The 21,649-nt window shown below is 36.3% G+C and overlaps 1 protein-coding gene across 9 annotated transcripts; it reads right to left on the bottom strand.

Moving 5' to 3' along the window:
- Nucleotides 1-200: 200 nt before the first annotated feature.
- On the bottom strand, nt 201-20,877 carry TZP (zinc knuckle (CCHC-type) family protein). 9 transcript variants are annotated; one of them, XM_088895064.1, is made up of 7 exons: nt 20,677-20,877; nt 17,633-18,168; nt 17,256-17,444; nt 14,669-17,192; nt 3,744-3,859; nt 3,389-3,501; nt 201-844 (listed from the first exon to the last, which is right to left on the bottom strand). In XM_088895064.1, the coding sequence occupies exons 2-7, from the start codon at nt 18,150-18,152 to the stop codon at nt 737-739; spliced, it is 3,570 nt and encodes a 1,189-aa protein (XP_088751190.1). In that variant the 5' UTR covers nt 18,153-18,168; nt 20,677-20,877; the 3' UTR covers nt 201-736. The 9 variants fall into 9 exon arrangements, with proteins under 9 accessions (XP_088751190.1, XP_010278116.1, XP_088751193.1 ...); XM_010279814.3 differs by having other exon boundaries at nt 14,669-17,180; nt 20,677-20,876; XM_088895067.1 differs by having other exon boundaries at nt 17,633-17,977; nt 20,677-20,876.
- Nucleotides 20,878-21,649: the final 772 nt, after the last annotated feature.

Here is a 21,649-nt window from a genome sequence, read left to right as displayed (position 1 = left end):
ATACGTGTACGATTCAATACATGATAGAGCTTCAAACTGGATTTAGGGACTGTAAAATTGCTGAAACATGAATTAGTTCTACAATCAAAGAGAAAAAAATGTAGGCAGAAGAGTTTAAGCGTCTCTCCTGATAATTATTGTAAACCTTAAATTTATCAAGTGGAATAAAGAAGTATGAACTAATGCAAAAAGGCAAGGCATTTAGGAATCGTGGGCTGTAAATATATTATAAACTTCAACTTTGGTAAAGAACAATGGCAGAAATAGAAAATTGAGCTAAAGAGATCAAACAAATTAATCCTCAAGTATCACTATGGGATTTATAAAGGAATGTAGAAGGATCCCTTCATCATCAATCATCACCATGACCATCATCATCTAAGCCTTGTCCCAACCATATGGGTTGGCTACATAAATCCTGTTTCGCCATTCCTTTCTGTTCAGTGGCATATCTATTGTCAAATTATGGGTGCTTAAATCATTTCTTACTACTTCCAACCAAATCTTTATGGACTTAAGTATCACACATCACAATCGCCAATCTGGAGATGGCAAGTGTCTAGGATGTTTCAAAAATTTCATGTACAAAGCTCATGAGATTTACCAATTGTGATGCGTAAGCTGGAATTGAAGCTCATGAGGTTTGCCAATTTGTGCCTTGTTTAGGCTGGACTTGAAGTAACCATGACATACAGAGACAACAAAGAAAGAGGAAGCTATATAAAAGCCTTCGTGCCTAAAACCCAAACTTCTTCCGCTCTTCAAGCTTCATTTTTAGGTCCTCTTCAGATGGTAGCTTTCTAGTACTTCTTGAGATTGTACACCACCATGCCATGAGCTCATCCTGTAAAGTACCAAAGATGCTTAACAACTTAGACTAGTATAATATTAGTATCAGGCGCCGAGACACCATAATTAACAATTAGGTCTACAGAGATACTATATAGCAGTTATTTATTTTATTCAAGATTAAAAATTTACAACCAAACGACTGAAATATAGCAAAAGACAGGCTCAATATATATTCGTTTGTATTTTTTAGTAAAACTTTAGGAACAATATATTAGCATATCTTACATGTAAATACATGCAAATATTATGTATGTTTATGCTATAGCATCTCGTATTGTTCAAAATTCATATTATCCTTGTATTGGATGTCTACCTCAAAATTTGCATAATTATTCACCAACTTCTTCATCATATGGAATCTTATATATTTAAGAAAAAATAGACAACCGTCAGCATATAATATTTGAATATGCTATCTAGGCCTGAAAGCACAAAATTTTTGCCCACAGTAGTCACCAAGAAAACATTATTCAGAAAATATTTCTTGACCGGTTGATGTATGTATTCTGATTCAAATCAATAATTTTCTAATTGGCAAAGATAAATATTCCCAGAACTCAAAAATAATGAGTTGAAAACTGTCCATGAACTATGGGGAAATTGAAATTGTGAGCTGGAGACTTTGTCAGCTATTGATACAGTAGAATAGTTCTAGTGATGTGGAACAGAGAGTTTTCTGGTAAAAAATATTGTCAGTGGTCCCTTTTCTGTTTCTATTGCCCAGATTGGAGATAGGAAGCTTGTGGTGGAATTATCTCATGGCAGAAGGTCCCTTAGTACATGAGGGGGTTTAAGTTTAGTTCATCTTCACCTTCCTCAGGCAGAAATTGAATTAGTTCAATTATGTGCTCATTCTTCTACCTGGACAAAGTAATCTATTTTTCCTTTGTATCAAAATTAGAATCATAAATCAAGGATATTCAATACCTACATAAATGTTCAAACCTAAACCTCTTGAGCTTAGTATTTCTTGCAAATGCCTTCCATGAAAAATTCTTAGTTTCAGAAGAAATACACTAGTGAAGTCCCTTTCACAAGAAGTATCCCACAGAGGGAAGTAGGCTCTGCAAGATATGCACCCTCCTGTAATGAACTTAATTTTGCAAATCAGCTAGAAGTACACATTAATGCTCTTAAACTATAATAAATTTTGTACTTACCTTCATAGATTTTTAAAAATGAAGAAATGAGACACTGGTTACATAAAGTAAGAGAATGAGGTTAAAAGTGCATCACCAACTTCTACTTTGATCATACAAGGAATTGATCCTTGTGGAACTAAGTCTAGGATCTTTATTTTGATAGCAGCACCCAAAAGTGTGTGCTATTGGATTGAAAAAACCATTCAAGGAAATGGAATTGTGGGATGCACTTAGGCTATGATTGAATTAGGAAGGAATTGCAAATAGAGGTAGAATTAACAGGCAAATTCTGCAAATTCGACAAATGTGGACTTTCAGTATTTAAATTCATTGGGGATGGTCATTTGTGTTTTCAGAATGAGATGGGTCAGAATTCAATTCCAAATCCACTCCCACAATCCAAAAACAACTTATGGATCTTAACCAGAAGAAATCTCCAAGCCAGGATCAATTCACCATGACTTTCTATAGGATTGTTAGGATATCAAATGGGAGGACTAGATGAAAAATTGATGAGAATACAGGGTAATGCTTATTCTTAGTGAAATATAATGGTTGACATAAAAGGCTATTACCCAATGTTGGTCCCAGCTAGATGGGGTCTTGGGAGGAGTAGACCAAAACATAATAGCTGACATAAATTCTACTAAATATTGATTGCTTTCAATCATTTTCTTAGATGAATTAAGGACAATATTGAAACATGATACATGGTAGCAATTTGATCAGCTATCCCTGCCTCTCACAAATTATTTGCATGGAAATGTGTTGAATGTGGATTGCTTGTTCCTTGTAATCTTTGCATGGAAATAGGATGTCGTCTGGGAGAATTGTTCCTTGTAATCTTTGTATTTTTGTGATTTTTTATGAATGATATGTTCGGTTTGAAGGAAAAGGTAGAAAGGAAGGGAAAGGTAGGCAAACCTATACAAAGTTTATATAGGTTTCCCTGCCTTTCCCTTCCTTTCCCTACTTTTTCCTTCAAACCAAACACAGGGTGAAGGATTACTAAATCTTCTTTTCTTGTAGCTTCTTGATTTATATCAATGAAATATTCATGCCAGCTCAACTCAACAAAGCCTTTATCATAACTACATGGGGTTGGCTACATGAATCTTGTTTTTCCACTCTACTCTATCAAGGGCATATCCCTTGTGAAGTTGTGAATCCAGATAATTCCTTATAACCTAAATAAATGTCCATTTCAGCTTTCCTGTTACTCTTTTAGAACTACCAACTTGCATTAGATAATTCCTTCTTACAGGTGCATTTTGGTGGCTTCCTATGAACACGATTAATGCATGAAATTCCATTTCTGTTGAATCTCAATAATGATACAAATAATAAGGACCATTTTATTTAAATCTAGAATGTAATTGAGATGAGATGTTTACCTCAATGAAGTCATGGTTAGATAGATAGCGACTCTCAACTATGCTTTTGAAGCCTCCAATGTCCACAGAAAGGGGAATCTCAGAACCTTCAACTGATCTGTCTCTTGACATGCCTATAATACCAAAATAGAATCAAAGAGAGGAAAATGCAGACAACAAAGCAAAAGAATCAACAAAGACAAAAGTATAGATATGGAATATATGTATTAGTAATATTTTTCATATATTGGAAAGTTAAATTGGCAGCAGACATGCTAACAGGAAAAAAAAAGGAAGAACTGTTTCGATTGATTGGTCAGAAGAATTACATAAGAAGCTGTTTAGTGATAGAGAGTGTGTTTGGTTCCATATTTACCATTAATGTAAGCCACATAGTAACCTGTTCCTCCTAGTCCTTCTTCCCACTTCCCAAGACGCAAGCGTACAAAAAATCCCTCAAGACTAAAAGCTGAAATTGGGGATTTCATCCATCTGATAAAGATAAAATATGAAGAACTTATCAATTACAACACAAAAGAAAAAAAAAATAAACAGCAAAGAATGTCTGTGACAGGGAACTGGTTTTGTGAGGATACATGTTACATGCAGTGTCACAGTGTTCAAAAACAAGAAGATATCCTTTGAGGCAATGGTAGAGTTGATCACCATCAGAATAATCCATTGGACATAGGTATTTGAGATATTGAGAGGTATCACAATATTTAGGATTCAATTTGTGTAATTACTTGAGTAATGGGTGTTTTAGTATAAGCATGTTTCTATGTTAGTGAATTCATTGGAAGTACAAGTGTACAATTCCCATAAAGGTGTCCATGAAATTTCTAAGAGTTGTTTTAATATTTAAGTAAGCTCTCTTATTTGAGAGGGAGAATAATATTAGGTGTTTCTAACCCTATGCCTAGAGCTTTCTCCCTCATTTCTTCTTCTCTTGTTTCCTACTTGGTGCTAGAGAATGGGAGATCTCCACATGCTTTCTGGCACTCCAGACCTTGAGATATGATCCAATAACTACCAGATCTGGTTGTGTTGACTGGGAAAGACAAAGGGGGTGGTTCAGTGTTGATTTTTTTTTTACCATAAAGGTGTCAAAGGCATTAGGTTTGAGTAAGTGTCTTTTTTGTGGATTTTATGGTGAAAATTCACAAAAAAATTCATATTTTCTTAAATCATTTCAAGTTTACTATTGACAGTTTAATACCAAGTGGCATGGGGCTAGTAGATTTTGAACCTAGTGAGCCTTTTGAAGATATGGGGACAGGTTTTGGATAAAATGCTCATATTATTAGTGCAAAATACCATATTTTCCTCTCCGTATTTTTCTGGTGTTGTGCTTATATATCCAATCTTTAACACATATATGGTTGTTATTTGGTCCTGCTTGAAGCCTACTATGTGTTAATGTGTCTAGTTGAAGTGTTGGAACTTCTAGTTTGGGCTATAAATGCTTATATTAGTTTTGGTCTTTGGTTTACATTTTTTATTGATGCTGATCAAGAGGTTTTATTTGGCATACCTGGATTATAAATAAATGGATGTCTATTGTTGAATTGGTTAATGCACTTGATGTTATTGGGATGTTTTTGCTATATGTAAGGTGTATGATGAAATATCTAAATAGCAGTGGAATGACCAGAGACAGTTTATGGTATCTAAGGCCAGCTTGTAGGTGATTGACTAATGCAATGAAAGCATTGTGGAAAAATCTACGTATTTCCAGCATGCCTATTTGTTTCTTCTCTTATAGTAGTTGCACCTTGAGGAATGTGCTTAATGCGTATTCCCTTTGCTCATATATCACATAATTGGTTCAGTATTTGCAAATCTAATTGGTTATCACTGTGACTGAGGTATGAGACAAGAGGTGGATTTGATAATTCAGCTACTGCCTCCCTGAATATAGTGTTGATCATATCCTGGGTAAGAGCCATTAGCTAGCATAAGGACCATCTAATTAGTTGAAGATTTGTCTCAACATAAGAGCCAAGACTTCCACCATAAATACAACCCAAGATGATTTGGATCATTGTAGGTGTGATAAACATGCTAGTATGCCGCCACATCAGAAGCTTCAAGCCATTGTCTTTGAGAATTGAAGCCTCCAATGATCAGTCGAGTGTACTTACTACTAAGATCACATCATCAATCTGAAGGCAAGGCAACCAGTGCTAACTTGAGGAGGGCATTTAAATGTTTAGGAAGGTATGTTATGTAATTACTTGAGTGAGTGATGGGCATTTTAATTAATGTGTTTTATGTTGGGAATTACACTGTAAGTTCATCTCTAATGAGGGTGTCCATATAATTTCAACATTTTTTTTTCTAATATGTAAGTAGGCTCTCATTTGAGAGAGCATAACATCAGGTGTCTCTAACCCCAAAACCTAGATCTTTCTCTTCTCCCTTTCTTTCTCATTTCTTATTCTCTAGTTTTCTACTATAGGGGTTATGGTTTTCACAATCACATAATTACAGCCTTGACTCAAAATAGTTGGGGTTAAGGCTGAGTTTAGTTGAGATCCTTATCAAAACTTAAGAACGCTAATGTGGATGATTGAAATGACTAGAAAGGATAAAATTAGAAATATGTGTCTAGAGGACTTAGATTAACCACAATAAGTCACAAGATGAGAGAAAGTCAACTGAGATAGTTTTGCCATGTTAGTGGATGACCAGTAACTGCACCAATGAGAAAGGAGACACATGGTAAAAATAGAAAGTTCTAAAAAGGCCAAAGAAAATGTGGACTTAAGTGGTAAGAAATGATCTAAGGATTTTTTATTTACAATTTAACAAAAAACATGGTACTCAATAGAACAGAATGATGGACAAGATTCATTAGCATAAAAATAGGAAAAATTATGAGAAATTAGAAAATTTCATATTTGCAATTTTTAATAATAAAACCATAGCACTTATATAAACAATTGAATTACAATCACATTAAGTATCATCATCCATAACTATATGAGTTAAAATCCATATCACTTGCAAAGTTGAAAATAGAAATTTCCAAATTAACAAATCACATAAATTGCACAATATTAGCATAAACAAGTGTTTCATATCATATTAAAATGGATGAAGTACACATTAAAAGAAATCAAAGCTATGGTGCCCCCACTTCTATCTATAACATTTTATTAAAATATTATAATTAACAACTCTAGTTCTGTCTTTACAGAGGGAGGTGAGGAAGAAAGAATTAGTGGTCTACGGCTGGGAGGTTGTCGGGAGGTGGGTGAGAGTTCATTAAGGGGAAAGGTTGAGGATGGGGTTTGTGAGAATATTTTCAGTGAAGCTTAAGGGGGCAAGGTTTTGGAGGTAGAAAAAGAAGCAGTTGGGAAAACAATTTCAAAGAAAGTTAGCAAAGGAAAAGGAGAATATGGGAAAGAAGTTCAAGAATAGAAATTGATAGGAGATTTGGGTCGACAGCAGAGGGGGAGTTGAGACTTGAGTCAGAAGCAATTCAGTCTGAGATGGTTTAAGAATAGTTGAAGAGAGGAGGGAGGAGGAGAGTTGATCAAGGAAGTTTGGTGAAGGAGATGACCAAGTGGGTGTGGCAAGGAAAGGTATTAAGTTAGCTACTAAAGTATATAGTAGGAACATGGTTTAAAGTATTGACACTCCTGATATGCACGAACATGCGTATCGGGTGTTTCGATACTTCATAAATTTTTCTTTTTAGTTTTTTTTTTTAAATTGTTTCAGGGGGTCGATTTTAGGCTTACCTACCCCCTGAAAGTGGCCGAATTCCAAAACACCCCTGATTTGGGGTTCCAGGTAGCTACTGCTATGATACAATATGCCCAATACGGAGCGTATTGTATCGAAATTTTGAACCTTGAATAGGGAAAGAAAATATAGAACAAAACCAACTGATCAGGATGGAAATGATGAGGAGTTTTTAGGAGAGGAAGGAAAAAGTAGTCGAGAGGGGGATGAAGTGATTCTAGATGAAAAACATGTCATTAGGAGTTCAGTAGACCTAGAAACAATGGTGAATAGAGGTGTTGAGGTAAGCAACATTTTTGGTACTGTTTTTTTTTTTCTTTTTTCTTTTGGGGGCGGGGTGAGGAGTTTGCAAGGTCTTTTAAAGATTTGGAGGAGAAGAGTCGAGAGGAGAGTAAGGTGTTTTCAAAAGAAGTGGAGTTTAATGTTAGGGTTGAAGGTAATTTTGATAGAAAGAAGGCAGTGGGATTTAATGTGGTGTTAATGTGTGAAGAGTGTAACGCTTTGGTGTCTGTCTTCTTTTTGGAGTTTGTGGGATTTAATGTCTTGGTCGGGCTGTTACAATGGTCTTTTCTGGTTTGTTTTGTTTGAAGTTTAATTTTATTATTGTTTGTAAAGTTGTCTAGGGTTGGGTGGTTAAGTTTTTGTAGTGGAGAAAGTTTGTTGTTTGCAGTGGTTGCTGAAGGGTGTGTTGGAGGTTGTTTTTCCATCTTTCTTCTCTCAGGTGACTTCTGGTCACCTTTCTTGTAATTTCTTTTTCCTTTTTATAAATTTTATTTTTATCTTCAAAAAAATATAATGATTATAATAAACAAATTTGGAGGGTTTTCATCTTCTACATCATGATTATAATAAACACGAATAAATGGTTTCCACACTTTTATTTATGCAACTTTTATTGTAAAAAATTACCTTAAAAGGTAAGCACAATAAAAGTATATGCCTCATATGCTTCTATACTGGAGGCCTATGCCTTAAGCATCTCTATGCCTCCACTGTGGCACCTCTAGGTTTTATATAGTGCCTTGCTTGGAGGTGTGCCTCCAATGCCTTTAAAAACATTGGTCCTTGGGAGAGATATATCCTCTATTTACTATGAAAAAGAATGAGAGATGGTACAAGATTCTTTGTGGTCAAGACATATCATGCATGAAGAGGTAACTACCCTAAACAAAAATAACAGGAAGCTAGTATGCCCAACAATAGGCACCAACCTAAGGGAGCTGATTAAGAAAGGATGGGTGCCTTTGTTGTAAAAATCACTGCTAATAATATTATTTTAATCAATAAGAGCCCCACCCCTATTTGCAATAAAAAATGTTGGTGCATCCTCTTGGCTAGGAAATGCACAAAACCAATTATATACAAGAGAAATCTCAAAAACATAAAATATCACTATTGATCTGAATAAGGAGGGATCTGCAGAATCTCCCTCACTTCTGACCTGAACTAAACATGTTACAGATTTCATCAAGCCTGTAGTGAGAATGGGCTGAATGGGCCTTAGTGTTCTTTATTTCTTTTAAGTAGTATTTAAAAGTTATATTTCTTAGTTATGGGCCTTCTTTTATTTTCTTTAATTATTTCTTTAGTGCTGGCCGCTCCATTAAGGGCATCCAAGTAATACTCAGAATTATTAATAAAAGTGATGAAAGGGGGCTAGAGAGAGAGGTTCAAATTCTTCTTTTCTCTCTTCCTTTCTTTTCTTCTTTGACAACCTATTGCTGAAACTTCTTTCTTCTTCTTTCTCTTTCTCTCTTTTCTTGCATTATCTGAATTAATGTGGGTGTAATTTTCAACTTGGTATCAGAGCGAGTTCTCACTTTCGACTTTTTTCTCCTTTCTTTGCCCATACATAGTGTGTATGGAGAACTGATCGATTGATCAATCAGCTACTTATGCAGCCCAATTAGGAAGGTTTTTGGAGAGTTTTGTGGAGGTTTTTCATCCTTAGTTGAAGCCTAGGGCAGGTTCTTGGAGATTTTTCCCGAAAACCCTAGATAATTGGAGAAACCTTGTTATAGATCGTAGAGACAATTTGAACCAGATGCTTGGGGATCAGAGGTAAGCCTTTTGATTTCTATTAGGGGTGGTTTTGGTTGGATTGAATTCTAGAACCTTTGGAAGGGGTGGTTGAAGTTTCTCTCTTTCTCCCCATCTCGCAAGACCTTGTGAACCCTAATTTTGGGGGGGGTTGAAAGGTTGTTCTTTGCTTAGAATAGTAAATCTAGCCTAGTAAAGCCCCAATTTGATTTTCGTTTGCATCTGTTTACTCAATGGAGCAAACTGGAGGAGAGACCAAATATTCCACAGATTCTAGGTTTGGACATGGGGGGTCAGTGGAAAATCTTTTTGGGGCAGTGACTACTATGAAACTAGATGGGACCAATTATTTAGCTTGGTCTCAATCTATTAAGATACATGTGTAGTATAGGAAAATAGGGTTATATTACCAGGAGCAAGAAGAAACCGAAGGAGGACGATCCTACCTATGAAAGGTGGATGTAGGAAAACTACACAGTAGTGGGTTGGTTAGTGAATTCTATGCAACCACACATTAGTCAGCATTACTTGTGGATGGAAACTGCAAAAGAAGTGTGGGATAGTGTCACAGAGACCTATTCCCAAAAGCTTAATGTTGCTTGGGCCTAAAAATTGAAGCATGATGTGAATAATCTTAGACAGGGGGAGAAGCCCTTAGCAGTCTACTTCTCTATGCTGAAATCTCTTTGGCAAGAGATTGATTTGATGGAGACTATTGGTTGGGGTTGAACAAAGGATGCAGAAACATATAGGAGGTTGGTGGAGAGAAATCGAGTCTATGAGTTCCTCCCCGGACTCAACTCGGAGTATGATATTGTGAAGCATAATGTTTTAGCAAAAGATGAGGTGACTTTGTCTCAGGCATATGCTATGGTGAGCAGTGAGGAAAGCAGAAGACATGTTCAGCCTGTTGAGCCACATGTTGATCACTATGCTAATGCTGGGATGAAACCGAAGGTTAGCACTGGGAAGAAAGATGTTATCTATGAATACTACAAGAAGCCTAAATACACTAAAGACACATGTCGGAAGCTGCATCCATAACTCGTTCCTGCTAGATTCATGAAAGAAAATGGTGGAAAAAGGGTTGAAACTGGAAAAGGTGGAAATGCAAATGTAGCCACCTCTTCACAAGGTGAACAAGGACAGGGTGGAGAGAAGTCAGTGGGAGAACAGCTTGCAGCCGCTAGGGCTGAATATGAGAAGTATGGCCGAATCATCAATCACTTAGTTCACTGCTACAGCTCCTTCAAAGACTATTCCTTCCTCTACATATGCTCACTCAGGTATTCATCCCACTGCACATCATGCTTCTGTCTCAGGTACTCATAAAACCCCTTGGATAATTGATTCTGGTGCTTCTGACCATATGACCAGTGTTTTACAGTTATTCACCTCTTACCAACTTCTTTTTGGTTGAGACAAGATATCCCTTGCTGATGGCTCCCTAGCCCTTATCACGGGAAAGGGCTAGGTAGCCATATGTTCTCCATGTACCTAAACTTAATACCAATTTGCTTGTAGTTAGTAATTTGACTAAATCCCTGAATTGCAATGTGACATTTTTTCCTTCATATTGTGATTTTCAAGACATGGAATCTCAAAAGGTGATTGGGAATGGCCATGAGGCGAATGGGATTTATCTGTTAGACACACCTGAGTAGAGCCAAGTACAACTTAAGAGAACTGCATTTGTTTCAGAGTCCACTAGTTGTATTATGTTATGTCATATTCATTTGGGTTATTTGTCCTTTTCTTCATTGAGACAATTGTTTCCAGAGTTATTTAAAGGAATTAGTCTATCAAGTCTTTATTGTGAATCTTGTGAGTTCTCAAAGCATTGTAAGAGCACTTATCCTTCAAGTAATAAAAGATTAACTATTCCTTTTAATATTGTTCACTTTGATGTGTGGGGGCCTTACCATTTACCATGTATGGGTGGGTATAAATATTTCATCCTGTTTATTGATGATTTTTCACGATATAGTTGGATTTACCTTATGCGCTCTCGAGATGAAGTGCCTAAACTTGTGCAACAATTCCATGAACACATTCATTCAGTTTAATACTCGAATCAAAATATTCCGGTCAGACAATGCTAAGGAATATTTTGAGGACCTTACCTCCTTTCTTGAGAAGTTTGGGGTTATTCATTAGAGTTCTTGTGCCTGCACTCCACAACAAAATGTAGCGGAGAGGAAAAATAGACACATTGTGGAAGTTGCAAGGAGCATTATTTTTGCTACCCGTGTTCCTGTGAAGGTTTGGGGTGATGCAGTTTTAACAACTACCTACCTTATTAACCGCATGCCTTCTTAAGTCTTGGGGTTAAAATCTCCTTTTGGAGTCCTCTTTCCCGATGTTGAGATTTTCTCTATTCCTTTGGGGGTCTTTGGTTGCACTTGTTATGTCCATATTCCCAGTTCCAAAAGTACAAGTTTGACCCCAAGGCTCAGAAGTGTATCTTCCTTGGTTATGCCTCTACACAGAAAGGGTTTTGTTTTTATGATCCCATTAGTGGCACCCGGTTTGTTTCCATGGATGTCACCTTTGCAGAGCCAATTCCTTTTTATAGCCATCCTTCTGAGGGGGAGAGATCTCTCAAGTTGTTTTCTTTATCCCTTCCTTTGCTAACTCCAATTGAGTCTTGTGTCGAACCCTCCACAGTTACTCTCATTCCCTTGGAGGGATCCTCTCCTTTGAGGTCTTCCACTCCTGCTCCTCCCCCCCTCCTCCTATTCTCTAGAGGTGATACCAGCAGTAAAGGCTAAGGCAAACATAGGTTGATCCCACACTTCCAGTTGAGTCTCAGGCGCTCCCGATTACTGAAGAGAGGACATGTCCATCACCTCCTCCACCAACATCCTCATTTCCAAACCTTAACCTACCCATTGCTTTGAGAAAAGGTAAGAGGAAATGTACAACTCATTGTATTTCCAAACACCTTTCCTACAGCTTATTGTTCCCATCCTACTATGCCTTTCTAGCCTCCATTTCCTCTCAATCCATCCCAAAGTCTATTTTAGAAGCCTTAGCCACACCAGATTAGAGGGATGCTATGGGTACTGAAATATAAGCCCTTCATAAAAAAAATACCTAAGATATTGTTGACTTTCCAGCTGGGAAAGAACCTGTTGGGTGCAAGTGGGCTTTCACTATCAAGTATCATGTAGATGGGTCAATTGAGAGGTATAAAGCTTGGCTTGTTGCCAAGGGATATACCCAGGTATATGGGATAGATTACACTAAGACCTTTTCTCCAGTTGCTAAGATGACTTTGGTGAGAGTTCTTTAATCCTTAGCAATGAGCTATAATTGGCCTCTATATCAATTTGATGCTAGGAATGCATTCCTGAATGGTGATCCCACTGAAGAGGTATATATGTCCCCTCCTGGTATATATGGCAAGGAAATGCAGGGTAAGGTGTGTAGATCGAAGAAATCATTTTATGGCCTGAAACAATCTCCATGTGCTTGGTTTGATAGGTTTAGGGCTGCTCTTGTTCTGTTTGGCTACACTCAGACTCAATCAGATCATACCCTCTTTGTTAAGAGAAAAGGCACTCTGGTGACATTTCTTATAGTTTATTTAGATGATACTGTTGTTACTAGCAGTGATATAGAAGAAGTTAGTGCTCTCAAGAAATTTCTCAGTTCTGAATTTGAAATTAAAGATTTAGGGGAGTTGCAGTATTTTCTGGGCATTGAGGTTGCTAGGTCCAAGGAAGGTATCTTTATTTCTCAACGGAAGTATGTGCTAGACCTTCTTATTGAGACTAGAAAACTTGGTGCTAAACTTGCCTATACCCCTATTGATGTAAGCCATAAACTCTCAGCTAATAATGGAGAACTTTTAGTTGACAAGGGAGTGTTTCAGATATTACTGGGGAAACTTCTTTGTCTATGTATGACTCGTCCAAACATTTTATATGCTGTGAGTGTCATCAGCCAGTTCATGCATGCTCCTAGAGACACACATATGGCTACTGAAGAAAGGGTGTTATGCTACCTTAAGGGAACCCCCATGAAGGGTATATTATTTGCTAAACATGGACACATGAAGGTAGAAGCATATACAGATGCTGATTGGGTAGGAAATGTGGATGACAGGAGATCCACATCAGGATATTATGCTATGGTAACTGGAAATATTGTTTCTTGGAGAAGCAAAAAACAATTAGTGGTTGCTAGATCTTCAACTGAGGCAGAGTATAGAGCTATGGCCCATGGTGTTTTTGAGTTGTTATGGCTTAGATCTCTCCTTAATGAGATGGGTATTTCATGTGACGAGCCACTGATGTTGTATTGTGATAATCAAGCTGCTATTAACATTGCTCACAACCCAGTTCAGCATGATAGAACTAAGCACATTGAGGTAGACAAACACTTTACATGGGAGAGAGTGGCTTCAGGAGAGGTGTGCCTACCTTTCATTGCATCAGAAGAGCAGCTAGCAAATTTTCTAACTAAGGGAGTCCCAAAGGCAAATCTTCAACATTATGTATGCAAGTTGGGCATGACTGACATCTATGCTCAGCTTGAGGGGGAGTGTAGTGAGAATGGGCCAAATGGGCCTTAGTGTTCTTTATTTCTTTTAAGTCGTATTTAAAAGTTATATTTCTTAGTTATGGGCTTTATGGGCCTTCTTTTATTTTCTTTAATTATTTCTTTAGTGTTGGCTGCCCCATTAAGGGCATCCAAGTAATTGTACTCAGACTTAGAATTATTAATAAAAGTGATGAAAGGGGGCTAGAGAGAGAGGTTTGAATTCTTCTTTTCTCTCTTCCCTTTTTTTCTTCTTCCACAACCTATTGCTGAAACTTCTTTCTTCTTCTTTCTCTTTCTCTCTTTTCTTATTTTCTTGCATTATCTGAATTACTATAGGTGTAATTTTCAACTAAGCCATACTTATAGTTCATTTCATGTAAAAAAAGAAAAATTGAAGGATGGTATGTACTAATTATGGTGTAAATGAGATTCAGTAAAAGGACTTTCATATTTAAAACAGAAAATGGATGTAAAATGTAAGAAAAAGGCCCATAAAATCTTTCAAAGTTTGTCCTTGAAGTATAAACCAAAATCCTAAGATGCATGAACCAAGGACTGCACTATGGAATTATTAAAAGCAGTAGCAAATATGTATAGCAGGGAACGAACCACATTATTTAACTAAATGAATAACAGTGAAAGTGGACAGAAAGGGTTATGAACAATTTCGGGACAGAATCCTGTACAAACATCTTGAATAAAGGAAGATTATATGTAGTGCTATTTCTTAGATATCTCCTATGCTAGAAAAATATTCACAAAATGAAAATTGGATATTCAAAGTTTCAAACTGCATCTGATATTGAAAATTTATTAATTAAACTAATGTTTGTTAACTAATTAACTGTAGCCAGAGGCGCAAGAGTTAAATGAAAAAAAAAAAAAATTTCTCTTCTTCCAAAGAACAATTAAGAATATAATCATTTTCCATGTAATGTTGGTGTGAAAATCTCTTCTTACTTCAGGATATCTGCACGAGATAGACGGAGTTTCCTTATTGCTTCAAAGGTCCCTCTAGGTACATCTGGAATCTGCCTGGTAATATGGTTGCTGAAGGAGCTAATTAGATTGTCTTTTGATTCATTCTCCATAAAATTTGAAGCAATCTTCTTTCCATTCAGTACATATTCCACAGAAACTCTGTGTTTTTTTGTTCCTTCACAGGTGTTGTTTGCTAGAATATCCTTACCTGGCTTTGAATCCAAAAGGAAATCATTGACAATCGCCTTTCCACTAGAAAATTTCTTGGCATTCTTACAAGCCAAAGCTTTGTCATCCATTCTTGAACTTTGGCTGTCATGGGTTGTGAGTTTAGTGCTGTCCTGGCACTTTCTATCCTTATTTTCTGATAGCCTTAGGTATCTTTCAATCCAATGGGTAATGGTATTATTTTCTGGATTCTGGTGATTTTTATCACTACTTAAGTTAACCAAAGATGCATCACCATCCAAATGACTTTCTCTTTTCAAAGAGACATTGGGGCATGCAACAGCCCAATGGTTGAGCTGGAAGCAGCGGATGCACAAGCATGGAGACTCTTCACAACCTCCATATGAATTGATATTTCTTATGAGATCTTCAATCTCAGATTCAATAATCTCTGAGCAATCTTGTAAGTTATGACCTCTTATGCCACAAAATAGGCATGTTCTGATTACACATGTTGCACTGTCTGCTATTTCTGATGTTATGATGTGTCTGAGAGCATCCAATCTCCTTGCAAAAACTGAAGCCATGTCCTCTGAACTTTTGAATCTTTGTGATGGAAGAATAACTTTCAATTTAGATTTGAACTTCTGATCAAATTGTCCTTCAGTTTCTTTTAAGGCCAAGGAGGCAGAACTATTGACTGCAGATCTATTAAACTTTCTACTTGCAATGTCCATTTGGTGTTCAACAGAGTTCTCCATGGCATCCTCTAAATAGTTTTGGTCTTTGGTTACTATACAGTTCTGAGGATGAGGAAGAATCCCGGTTCCCTCGGAGCAATACTCGGCAGGTATATCTGCATTCTCCTTGCATATAGGTGAACTTGACTCAGAGTTAGGAACTTTCAGAGAAAACCGAGTTATCCATGAACTCCCAAGGAAGCTGCTTCTGTTGGGGACAGAAGTTGAAGACTTATTTGGATCAATGAAACCAAATTTACACGTTTCTTTCCCTTCATATGGAGATTCAGAATCCTTACGGAATGATGAAGTTGAAGAGCTCACTCTACACTTGACAGTGCCAGATGCAATTTTGCCTGAATTATTATTCTCAGCACCATCACTCTTGTGGTTAACCATAGGAAAAGCAGTATGTGCAGAAGAAATATCTGCTACATTTGAATTACCTTCTCTGTGCTGAGACATCTCCAAGTTAAAATTTTCACTTGGCACAATACTTTGTTTATGTAATTTATCATCTTCACCACAGGCCGGAAGAGTAAAATTGTTGTCACGTACTTCATCAACTAGCTCAGGTTCTTTAGGGATTTCTCCTGATTGATGAACAAGATTCAATGTTCTTGTTTCCTGTACCATTTTGTTTGGGGAACACAAGGCCCGGAACATAGTTTGGAAGCCCATACTTCCATATCCAGGATTTTGGTTGTCGTGTGACATAGAATGTTGATCAAAACACCCATGTCCATGATGAGGCCTTACAGTAAGGGCCAACGAAGATGGGACATCTGGATCAGTCTGAGATAATCCCTTCATCATATTTGAGATCCAAGTCATAAAGGAGCTATGCTGTTTCATTAAAGATGAAGAACCAGGATTTTCATGGATCTGTTTCTTCAGCCTTTTATCCCCAACAACTAATTTCTGTTCAAAGCTCCATGGTCGCTTTCCTGCTGAAGACAAACCTGCACTGTTACAGCTTTCAACACTCTCATGGCTGTCATCCTCCTCTTTTGGTATTTTAATTTCTTCACCATACAAAAACTTATCTTTATCTTCTCTTTGATGAAGGCAGAGTTCCCTGTTATTTGGAGAAGTTTCACTTGAAGCACCTTGCTCCTTTAGAAGTTTCCTCTTATTCTGCTGTTTTACATGTTTAATTTCATCAGAAGGTTTTGGTGTTAAAATTACATCAACCTCTGCACATGTACTTTCACCCTTCAGAGGTTCTAAAGCATTTTCATCAGTCAGCTCACATTTCTCCAGACTGAAATCAGTAAGCTTCATTTTATTTTTTCCTTCTTCATCATTATCTGAAGCTAGTCTTCCACGTTTTCTACTTGGAGCTGTCAAAATTGGTGCTGCGGAATTGAGAGATTTACATTGTCTTACTGGAAAACCTTCAGAGGCTGATGCAACTTCAATGTCTTCTGTATCATTATTCCCATTGCCAACTCTAGTTGTAACAAAAGGGTCAGAGCTTGTTTCCTTGTGGACATATCTGGATCTTGATTCTGCTTGACTTGAATCATGTTTTTGTTCATCTTGTTTAGATAAAAAATGAGCAGTTTCACCATTTTCTGGACCTGTGAGAAATTCTGATCTCGTCTAAGATGCCATTTTGACAGGAAATCAGGAAAAGAATGCCATCAAACACTTACCTGGGATGCAAGTATTATTGGGTAAACTTGAAATAGTATTTGCCTCAGTTTTTGATGTCTCAGTTGGAATATAGGCTGCAAAGCTTTTGTCCTTCTCTTTGTGGTCTGAATGATCAAGCAACTTCTGACTAGTATCAAGGACAGATGTTTCCTTTGTTGTGTTCAACACTTCCATGTCTCCACCAGATCCTGCCAACACACCAAAAATTCTAGGATTGAAACTCCATATACAATCAGTTGATGAAAAGGTCATCAAGACATTGGAATAGAGATTTCCCATGAATTCATAAGCTTAGAACTTGTAATCTGACTCTATTCAGCATATGCAATTTCATTGCATTGATAACTGGAAGTCCTTGAAAAAGGAGTATAATTACCCATAGTGTGCTCATCGCTTGCTTTCCCACTGACTGATGTTATGTCCATGGTGCTTCTAGGAGACCTAACCCTGTCAGTGCTGCATACAAAATGGGAAGCCATTCCTAATGAGGTTGAAGTACCTCCAGCCTCATGTCCATCATTATTAATTTCCTTTGATTTAATGCTTTGGGGTAGTGAAAGTACCATATTACTTCCTCCTCCCCACAAAATAGAGGGCTTCCTCTCAGCAAAGCTGCACTCAGCACATTTAAGACTCAAACCTCTATGTGGGGACCAGACTAGTTCCGAGAGAGGGTTTGCAGTCACAAACATCATGTCTGACCTTGAAGCTGCATTTGCACCTGCACCAGAATCATCATTTAATCCTCTTTCAGTGCACTGATTAGAAGAATCTGGAGTAAGTCGAAGTTCTTTCATTGATTCGTCATTATTATTCTCAACATTTATCTTTGGCAATATGGCTAGTTCAGGAGGAAATCCTGGAAGGCCAACTGAATCCAAAGCAGTAATTTCCATGCCTATAAACCAGTGCCTGCAACAAACATAAAAAAAATGTTTTTCTCTGTCTAAAAATGAATTTCATCAAAAAAATAAAGAGAAAAAAGAAAGTGAAATTGCAACACACAAAAAAGAAGCAAGCAAATCTGAATGTAACTCTTGTTCCATAACTTACATTATATACCATCTGATAGAAAATAATTACTGAACAGAGCAAATTTGATGAAAAAAAAAACAATACAGTCCAGCTCAGAGCCCATTGTCCAATGATTATTTACAAGCCCAGTGCAGGATTGTTCTCTTTAACCAGCATAGCTTATCCTGTGCCCAAAGAGTTCTTTGGGTTCTTTGAAATGTTATTAGAACTAACGTATATTTTCAGACTTATTTATTTTTTCTGGTTAAGATTTCTATTTGAGTTTGGATTTGAATTAGCAAATTTAAATATTGTAAATGATGCTTTGTACTATTTTAGGAGAGTTCCTTCTAGAGTAGAAAGTGCAAACAGTATTCATGGAAGATTGGAGTTCTCTAAAGAGGCTGCTACCCACCGTAAATAACATGGTAATGCTTCTGCCACTAGATACTGTGCAGAAACTTCCAGAGTATAATTTTATCATTTCTAATCATGCTTATTGTAGTTGTCTGAAGCTCATAGTAATTTGAACTCAACAAAACTTAGTGAATAAATTAACTACATTTTGCAAAGATATAAAATGAAATGGACACTTCGCTTAAAATAAACCTAAACTAAAATATTTTCAGCATATTGGATTGGATATGCATATTTTTGATTTAATGATTTTGAGAAACAATGAATCCTATCTCTATTCTTGGCATCTCTTTAAGCATCTATATTTTGTATCTGTACCTTTACATCTTAGTACCAATCTTGTTGGAGCTACAATCTCAAATAAGCCTTCATGAATCAATAAATAATAATTTTTATCCTTGCTTACTTTAAAAGAGATGGTATTATCCTTGCTTTCTTTAAAAAGGAATGCTATTTGAGCAAGTTCACCACTTTAAAGACTTCCATAAACACAAACTTTGCAGCTAATAGAAATATCCTTAATGAAGCTTTTCCCTTGAGGAAATTGATCATAAGTACCAAGACCACCTTAAAACATCCATGCATAAAAGGTACTTGAATAGCCATGTGTCATCACTAGTCCCTTCTAATTAACACAACTATATGATAGACTTGAAGTGATAACTTATTGATTTCAAAAATGTTGAAACTCCAAAATAATTGAACATTCAGAATTGATTCTTGCCTTTGATATAAAATGGCATAAATTTGTTTGTATATCTATATTCATATCTATGTGCAGGAGTTCCATATAATAATAGTGGCAATACCACACAACCATGTACGATTTCATAGAAGTGTGAGCATGTTAAACAATGTCAAACAAGAAATGCAAGAAGTTGTTAATCCTATAAAGTTAAAAGAGATTTGAAAAGAACCATTCATGGAAAAGTATTTTTAATGTACTTTAATTTAGGAGCAACAACAAAGGTATCAAAAAGAGATAATTTAGATCCATTTTTTTCCTTATCCTTCTTCTCTTCTCCAACCAGAAACAAACACTATGAAGTGGTAATAATATTTGGGATGCAGATAACTACGTATTTATTTCTGTAGGTATATTCCTGTATTATTACTTTCTCTAAGCAGTCCTACAATTCCACCTTTCTCCTTATGATTGAACGAATCCTCATCTTCCTTAAATATTCTACCTTACAAAGTGGTATTTTCAACTAGTAGGAAGTAAATTAAATTCTCAAGTTGCAGTATAGGTATCAATTCACTAAACCCCATAAAAACATCCAATAATATTCCTTTAAAGTATGGTGAAACATACATACCAATCCACAAGTAAAGTAGAAACCTCTGATCCTTGACCTTTATTGGCAAACAGATCTTTGATCTCAAAAACTGACTTTCCATTCCCAAAACTTAGTGACCTTGAATGCATTTACTCCCACCAAAAGTAAAAAAGCACATGTATTCATGCAGAATTCTATTGAAACAAACCAAAAATTTAATCACGCCCATCATACCATACTAAGCTACCCACAAAATCCAGAACAGGACAAAGCATTCGACAGAATTAAAACACAACCCTATAAGGATCTCAGTTTTGCATCTTTTAAATAGTAAAATATACAATTAAGATAGACTCACGCAATAGAATCTAACTATTGCAGTCAGGATAAGTTCGAAACTTTTACTTCAGAATCCTGAAGAAAAAGAAAAAGGAATTCAAGAACAAATAGCACAAAATCAGAAAAAGAAAATCACAAGAGAAATAGAATCCTAGTCAAGAAACCAAAATCCCATAAAAGAAAACAGCGGAGAGGAATACCATTATCATTCAACGCAATGCAAGTAGTACCACCAGAGGTTCCATATTTCTAGAGAGAGAGAGGGGGGGGGGAGGGAGAAATCCCGGAAAAAATGTAGCTAAAAAGCCAAAGTAGTTAAAACTGAACATAGCCATTAAAGAGAAAAGAGAAATACGAAGTACCCACATACCTCTTTTAAGTCTTCAATACCATCAAAACTTCATTTTCAAGTTCATGCTTTGCCTGAAATTCTATGTCCTACTGAAAACGTATATGGTAGTTTGATATTTAACAGAAAAAAGAAAAAAAAACTAGAAAAATGTCGTAAGATTTGACTGAGGACAAAGGTGTCTGTGTGTTAGAGAGAGAGAGGCATGATACCGGTAACAATATAACCACAGTCGCGACTGGAACTATCAGCTTACCTTTCTAATACTTGCAAAGTTTTAGAGGCTAAGAATATGCCACGTGGTTATATTTGCTACCAGTAACAGTCTACTGATTCATATTCCACTAACATACTAATGCCCTCTTGTTTCTTTTCTAGAGTCAAATGGATAAACGTCTTAAAAGTCAGCTTTTCCGTTCCAACTTCTGCTAACTGCAGAGCAATTGCTTTCAGCTTAAAAAAACGTTTTTTTTATTAAATCCCCATAAATTTTCTTTTTGTTGAATCTGTTCTTGTCTAGCTACATACAAAGTGATTTATTAATGTTATTTTTTTTTTCATTTCTCTTCCATTTAAATTCTAATTAAGCTCTCGTCTGCTTACTGCAATTAATTTTACAGTGGATAACTGTTGACGTGGAAAATTTTTTCTGGCTTGTTGACATATATGAATAGCCAGTAGGATGCATATATGAGACCTGTTTGCCATACTATTACAAAGAACCTATGAGTATATAATATTAACCTATAGCTTTGCCTTTTATTTGCACATGCGCATGACCGGGTGTCTTTACATTAATAAAACGTTACGTACATATATATATATATAATGTACAATAATGTGTGAATGGAGTACTTACAAGAGTAAATATGTACAATAATGTATAAAGAGGTATATAAAAGAGCCAAATAAAAGTAAAATTACAAAGTTATTCCTCATATTAATGTTTAGGTAAGAGCATTAGTTTGCCTACAATAAAACTATGTGAGTACAT

This window comes from Nelumbo nucifera, chromosome 1, assembly GCF_055504915.1.
Source record: "Nelumbo nucifera cultivar China Antique chromosome 1, China Antique-T2T, whole genome shotgun sequence".
In the NCBI taxonomy this organism is placed as follows: Eukaryota; Viridiplantae; Streptophyta; class Magnoliopsida; order Proteales; family Nelumbonaceae; genus Nelumbo; species Nelumbo nucifera.
The sequence above is the reverse complement of the archived record's forward strand: the minus strand, read 5'-3'. Positions and strand labels throughout refer to the sequence as shown.